The following is a 7,234-nucleotide window of genomic DNA, read 5'->3' on the forward strand; positions in this document are numbered from 1 at the left end:
TCCTTTCTTTCTTTTAATAATTACTTCAAAAAAAAAAAAAAAAAAACAACCCTCTGGGATCCAGAGAGCTGGCTCAGCAGTTATCCTCATGTTCTGCTCTTACAGAAGGCCCCAGTTTGGTTCCCAGCACCCACTATGAGTGGCTTATGATGTTTAACTGTAGCTCCAGGGAGATGTGGGTTTCTGGCCTCTCTCTGCTATATCCTCACTCATTTGCAAGAGTCCTCTTTAGTACTTTCCCTCCCTCCGTCCCTTCAAATCTGATTTTTGTAGCATAATTTGTTGTGTTGTTCCTGTATCTTTGTAAGAACTCAATTATTCATACATTGAAATGATTATTTTTGGACACTGTTCTGTTTCATTGATCTTGTTTTTTTTTGTTGTTGTTGTTGCTGTTGTTTTTGGTCACAAGACCCTGATAACTGTAATTTATAGCACTTGAAATTAGGTAGCATTAGCCACAGTGATTTGAATTGGGCTTTGAATGAGAATGGCCCTTATAGGCCATTAGTAGCTTATAGGCTAATAATTTAAATGTTTGGTTCTCAGTTGATGGACTATTTAGAAAGGATTGGAAGGTATGGTCTTGCTGGAGGTGTGTCACTAGGCGTGGACTTTGAGATTTCAAAACCCCTCTTTCTCTATCTTTTTCTCTTGTCTGTGGATCAGGATGTAAGTTCTCAGCTACTGCTCTAGCCCCATGCCTGCCTGCTGCCATGCTCCCTGCCTTGATGGTCACGAACTCACCCTCTAAAAGCCCCCAATTAAATGCTTTCTTTTATAAGTGGCCTTGGTCCTGGTGTCTCTTCACAGCAGTAGAGCAGTCACTAAGACAACTGTTTAACTTTGATCTCTTTCGAATTTATTCTGGCAAAGTAACTTGAGGTGTTTACACTTGAATGCTAGGCCAGCTTTTTGATTTCTCAAGCATGATTGATGTATTAGGGAACCTACTTGAGCACAACCTAGCTTGTGTTTTTGGAAGAAGCAACAGATGAATGTTTTAAGTGCACACACACACACACACACCACTAAATATCTACTGACTTCTGTTTGTTTAGTTATTAGCCACATAGCTAGGAACTAAACCATGTCCTATGAGGGTAATTGTTCTTATGCTCCCCCCACCCCACTCCAGTCTCCTGGGGTTGGAATCTAGGGCTTCATGTATGCTCAGCATGTGTTGCACTGAAGTCCCCCCACTCACACCCCCTCCCCCGAGGCCAGCACATTGCACAGAAAAGGAGAGCATAGCAATGAAAGGTTCCTTCAGGATTTTTATTTTCAAAGACAACATAAAGCTTTCATTCCAGTCCGGGTCAGTTTTGAGAAGACACCCTCTCAGCCTTCTGTTAGCATCACGGCCTCATGGATGCTCTGGGTGACGTAGTCTATATTCCTGGCATTGATGCAGGTGAAGTTGATCTGGCTGGTCTTGGGCAAGTAGATATGCTTCTTCTTGACCAGGAACTCCACCTGTTGATCTGTGACAGTCACAAAACTCAGAATTCCTCTCAAATCCAGGGGAAAGGAATACATAGGATAAGAAGTATCAGCATCTGTGGGGGGGGGTGGAGGGGGTCCAATAAAGGTCTCTAAAGCAGCCCCACTTCTCCAAGGATGTGAGGAGAACCTGAAGCGAAGCTGGGGACTGCTCAATTAGTCCTTGTAGCTCAGTGTTAAAACACAGATCTGAGGTCAGGAAGAGGAGAGTCTCCCCGTTCTGGAACTTACAGTTGAGTCCCAGATAACCGTGGGTCCCGCTCTGTAGGGTGATGTGATTCCACGACCCAGGGGTCCCCAGGAGCCGGAGCTTCTCCTTCACCTTCTCCTTGATCAGCATGATGTTCTCCACAACACCCTTCAGACTCTGCTTCCTGCCAAGCAAAGAGCAAGAAATCGGGCTGCAAAGGCCTTACTTGTCTTCCAGCTCCTCTTCCCACTCCCACCTTTCCACAGCAGGACCTGTGTCTGGAAGCACATGGGTGAGACCTGGTTCCTGTGGTGCCTGTGGTGGGAAGGAGGTTTGATTCTGCTGTCCTTTGGGTCTTAAATGTCTCTGAAAGGTCTGTGTGGTAAAGGCTGTCTCACTATTGCCAGTCTGAGAGTTAGGTCACTGGGGACTATTAGGAGTCCTGCTCCTAGAAATCACACACTCTAGCCATTCACTCCTGCCCAGACCTTCCCACCCTTTACCATTCTCCAAACAGAGCAGGGTTGCATAGGATGGTGGTGATTATTCGAGCACCCGTGGCGGGAGGGTTTCCCCACAGGGCCTGGACATAATCCATCAGCTGGGAGAGGACGCACAGCAGGTGCTGGTTGCTAAGGGCAGCCACGACCAGGATTCCCACTCCTTCATCTGCAGCATCGAGAAGACAGCCTCACCTCGGTGTCCTTCTGTACAGAATCTCACCAACACCTTTCCCTCCAACCTTGCAGGAGAAAGGGTTTTAACTACGGGAGTCTCCAGCTCAGCCTACACAAGGTGGGATTTGCGCCTCCAGAAGTTGCCCGAGCCTCCTCTTGTAGAGAGAGTATCCATAAGCAAGGGTGTGCAAGGAGGGAATTGCTCAAAAGCCTGTCAAATACCTCTTCCTCTTCTTCCAGCCAAGGGGGCAGAGGCTGGAGAGAATGAAATTTTAACTAGGACATGTGTGAGTAACTAGCTGGGTTTAGTCACAGAGACCAACTCTTAGCTCACTGCTGTTCTTTACTGCCTCCACTGGGATTTCTCCGGAGTAGTAGGCTCCTTACAGCGGCTAAGTGATGTCAAAAATATTTATCCTTTGGAGGAGGGATGTGGGAAGGCGGGGGGGGGGAATATGAGGAAGTACAGTGTCTGTGTGTGTGAGAGAGAAGGAGAGAGAGAGAGAGAGAGAGAGAGAGAGAGAGAGAGAGAGAGAGAGAGGAAAGAGAGAGAACATTATAAGAAACCCACTATTTGCCAGGTGGTGGTGACACACGCCTTTAATCCCAGCACTTGGGCGACAGAAGCAGGCGGATTTCTGAGTTCGAGGCCAGCCTGGTCTACAGAGTGAGTTCCAGGACAGCCAGGGCTACACAGAGAAACCCTGTCTCAAAAAACCAAAAAAAAAAAAAAAAAAAAAAAAAGAAACCCATTATTTTGTAAGCTTACTAAAAACAAAACAAACTTCGCTTGCAAGATGGGTGGTGGCTTCAATTCTGTTCCCCATTCCTCTTATCCTTCTTTACATACCATAAATGCCAAAATTCTTGGACAGAGATTGGCTGCAGAAGAACTCGAAGCCTAGAGACACAAAGTACTGTAAGAGTTTGGTATCTTCCTCAAGGTCACCAGAAGATAAACCTTGACAGGGAATGTCAAAGAACGGGAATATCTGCTTGCTCTGCAACAGAAGGAAGAGATAAAAAGCATGAGGCCTATGGGGAGAAGCAGATAAGGAAAGAGGTGACCGGTGGCAGGAAGCTGTGCTCACCTTAATGATGGACATCAATTTTGTCCACTGATTCTGTGTGAACCTGCAGTCAATGATGTTCCCAATCACGAGGATGCTACCAGCTGGGATATGCTGCAGGAAGACAGTTGTCTTAGCAAGGTACCACCGTGTCCATGCTGAGGAGACACCAGGCCTTTAGAGTAGAAACAATCTCTTGGGTTTGTTCTCACTAAAAAAAAAAAGCCTCCTGGCAAATCCAAACCCAGCAGGAGTCCCGAGTAGGGGACAGGAGGTGAGGAGGCCATAAATCAGGTCTGGGAGGAGATTGGGGGGAGTGGGGGAGGGAGTTGGGGGGTCTCTACCTGTAGAACTTCCACGAACATGCTAGGGTCTGAGCACAGATCACTGGAGTTCCAGATGGAGTACTCATAAACTGTAAAGCCCATATCCTGGAAGATGAGTCCACACTGTTCTGTAGGAACACAGACCCCCAACAGCTGGGGTCCGTGACAACGGAGAAACGGATGCAGGGATACCAGGAAGTGGGGTGTGGATTATTGACAGACAGTAGAACAATAACAAGGAAAGGTTATTGTCCTGGCATAGCTTGGCATAATCACTATTTTTCTCCTGGTAGAACATGAAGGTAGCAGTAGAGAGTACATGTAGGACAGGAATTGGGGACAGGGTGTGGGGGGGTCTTCTGTTGTCCTCGACCTGGGTAACACTCACCTTTTTGACATGAGACGATACAAACGATTTTCAAATTCTTACGCCATGTCTTGAGGAACTGAGCCCCAAGCTGGAAGGCCCCACTCTCACCAACAATGTGCACGCCCCCTACCTGTCAGCAAGCAATACGTGGAGAGAATGTTTGAAAGAAGCAGTGGTTAGGCCAACACACCCCAGACTAGAATTTTGTCTTATTTTTGGTGCTGCGTTGAACTGAGGGTCTTATACACCTGGAAGATTCCAGCCCTCTTCCTTTCTTCTTTGATATCGAAATGATCTATTTATACTTCCCAAATAGATCAGCAGTTATAGTTTTCAGTCGTGGGAATAGGTACAACTTAGTGACTGAATGAGGACTTGGGTTTAGATCCCAGCTTTGTCCCTCAGTACAATTGAGAATTGCCTCTGTCAAGGTGGAAGCCGCTGCATGGTCCCTTGTGGGTTTTAAGGTCATAAAACTCTGTTTCTCTCTGTGTCTCACCCTTTTCTCCGCAATAGCTTGACTGTGCTTTCCAAAGAGGAGTTCCAGAGAGGCTTGGATGAATGATTTCAAGCCCACCAGGGGCAAGTACTCATAGTTCAGAGAGGGGTCCTCTGCAATCTGCTGGCGGGTCTTGCGCACCACAAGAGAAACCCAGGGATGGCCTTCTTCGGTCATGCAGACTGTGGAGAAACTTCAAAGGGAGCTCTGGATACCCCGCCTGGGGCAGCCCACAAACCACAAATCTGGCCTGTGTTTCTTAGTGCTTTTCTAAAGTAGCCTATGAAAGCTCACTTTTTTTTTCCTCCTCCCTCCTCTCTTTCTTGATTCATTCTTCTCAGAAAACAGTGAGCTGTTAGTGACTGTGTTTCAAAACAAAACAACACAACCACCAACAAAACCCACAGCTAAGTCAAGCCCATACTTGTCACCTCAGCACTGGGGGGTTGGGGGGTGGTGGGGCGGGGAGGGGTGCAGGGGGGCGGGGCAGGAGGATCATTTTTAGGCAAGCCGGGTACATAATGAGTTTCAGGATAGCCTTAGCTGTAAGCAAGGAAACGTCTCAAAACAACAACAACAACAAAACCACAAACAAAACAAAACCTCAGAAAGCCAGCTGAAACTGTTTCACTGTTTTGTTTCTGTTTTACAGGTTATAATTTACATACAAAATGTATTATGCATTTCATTATGGCAAGGCCTGATTCCATATAAGAAGGCCCCCCTCTCTCCCTCTCTCTCTCTCCCTCTCCCCCTCTCTCTTTCTCTCTCTCTGTGTTTGTCATCTTCTCTTGCCCTCTAGTATCGAGCACCCAGGCTTGCCTTGAACTTGCTATTTAGCCCTTGACCATCTGATCATCCGCCTCTCAGGTGCTGAGACTGCAGGCATGTGCCGTGCCTGGTTTATTTGACAGGGAACTGAATGCAGGGGCTTCAGGAAGACTATGCAAGCCCTCTACCAAGTGAGCCACATCCCCTCAGAAAGCTTAATTTCTTGATTCAAGAAAGAGAAAGACCGCCGGGTGGTGGTGGTGCACGCCTTTAATCCCAGCACTTGGGAGGCAGAGGCAGGAGGATTTCTGAGTTCGAGTGTTCTAGGCTAGCCTGGTCTACAGAGTGAGTTCCAGGACAGCCAGGACTACACAGAGAAACCCTGTCTTGAAAACAAACAAACAAACAAACAACAACAACAAAAAAAAAAAAGAAAGAAAGAAAGAGAGACCAGCTGCAGGATCCAGTGCTGCACACTGATCCACACTGCTTTCCGGAGGGAACACAAGCTCAGTTCTCAGCACTTTCTGGGGAGAAATCAATGCCTCTTGGCTACCGTCTCAAACACTTGAATGGCTGTACACAAGCATTCTCTCTCTCTCTCATACACACACATACATTTTTTTTAATCTCAAAAAAAAAAAACCTCAACCAAAAACAAACACACAAACAAACAGAAAACAATGAAAGAAGGAGAGAGAGGCAAGGTGTGGTGGTGCCTCTAGTCCTTGGGAGGTGGAGGCAGGACCAGAATCTGTTCAAGATCATTTTCAGCTAAATCGTGAGTTCAAGGCCAGCCTGATTTGCATGGGACTGTAAACAAAACAAAACACCACAGAGAACTGGGAGGAGCAAGAGAGGATGTAGTAGCAGATTAAAAAAAAGGGGGGAGAGGGGTTAGAGGAGGAAGAAAACTCTGCTCCTCTCAAACTCCCAGAAGTCCCCAGACAGGGTATGGGGTGACATGGGATATTCACTGATCATCTCTGTTCTGGATAGTTCCGTTAATAAACTAAAGCCTTTCCAACAGCAGAGGCTTGGGCTATTCTTCAACCCTCCACTGGGGACACTGCCCACATATTGCCAGTTGAAACAGGTAGAAAAATCTTAAACCTTAAAATGACTGGCTCCTACCTTTGTAGGCCAGGAACATCTTGTTAGGACAGTCATCTTGCCTGTAGATCTTTAGTAAGCTGCCTTCTAGCTTATGGGCTGTGGGTACATCCCTGAACACAGAAAGACTGGTCATAGTTGAGCACGTACGGCGCCAATAACTTCAGGCCTCTTTCTTCCAGAACCTTGGCAGTGCTGATGCACGAGGTTATGGGCAGTGGGTTGTCAGAGCAACAGAACCTCAGGACTCCCAGTCTCCAGGGTAGCAAAGTTTAGGGGTCACAGGAACATTCCATGGCCCTGGAGGAGAGTCCTCAGGGAGAGTAAGCAGCAGCGGAGAGTGAAAAGGGACATGGGATTCTCAGGCACTTCCTCCCAACTCACTGCCGTCTATAACTCCCGAGCCATCCAACTGGTATAACAAGTTGGTCTCTAGAAAGCAGGACAAAGATGGCAGCCAGTGAGCTAGGTAGGGCTCCCCCAACAGAAGCAAACACCGTACCGCATACAGCAGTGTCAATCAAGGGTTATTTTCGACTCCCATTTTGCAAAGCGGGTTCAGTAAGAGCTCAAAAGATACTTTGATGCAAGTGATTTCTTTTCTTCCATGCAATTTCATTTTTTTAGGAAGCAAACGCCGAGTTTCTCTCTGTCTGTCTCTCTCTCTCTCTCTCTGTCTCTCTCTGTCTCTCTCTCTCTGTCTCTCTCTCTCTCT

The 7,234-nt window shown here is 47.0% G+C and overlaps 1 protein-coding gene across 1 annotated transcript; it reads right to left on the bottom strand.

Annotated features, from left to right (window-relative positions):
• Positions 1-1,263: 1,263 nt before the first annotated feature.
• Got1l1 (glutamic-oxaloacetic transaminase 1 like 1) lies at positions 1,264-6,716 on the bottom strand. The gene is made up of 9 exons (XM_028768337.1): positions 6,541-6,716; positions 4,636-4,817; positions 4,155-4,266; positions 3,785-3,894; positions 3,462-3,554; positions 3,221-3,371; positions 2,197-2,362; positions 1,735-1,877; positions 1,264-1,484 (listed from the first exon to the last, which is right to left on the bottom strand). The coding sequence occupies exons 1-9, from the start codon at positions 6,653-6,655 to the stop codon at positions 1,342-1,344; spliced, it is 1,215 nt and encodes a 404-aa protein (XP_028624170.1). The 5' UTR covers positions 6,656-6,716; the 3' UTR covers positions 1,264-1,341.
• Positions 6,717-7,234: the final 518 nt, after the last annotated feature.

Source organism: Grammomys surdaster, unplaced genomic scaffold (assembly GCF_004785775.1).
Source record: "Grammomys surdaster isolate TR1022 unplaced genomic scaffold, NIH_TR_1.0 185, whole genome shotgun sequence".
In the NCBI taxonomy this organism is placed as follows: Eukaryota; Metazoa; Chordata; class Mammalia; order Rodentia; family Muridae; genus Grammomys; species Grammomys surdaster.

Bases quoted from the DNA above. Each gene is read 5' to 3' on its own strand.
- Got1l1 (XM_028768337.1), bottom strand. From the start codon at position 6,655: ATGACCAGTCTTTCTGTGTTCAGGGATGTACCCACAGCCCATAAGCTA. The intron at 2,363-3,220 runs GTATGTAAAGAA...TCGATGCTGCAG, and splicing joins CAAGAATTTTGGCATTTATG to ATGAAGGAGTGGGAATCCTG. The intron at 1,878-2,196 runs GTAAAGGGTGGG...TTTGCTTGGCAG, and splicing joins CCTGCTCTGTTTGGAGAATG to GAAGCAGAGTCTGAAGGGTG.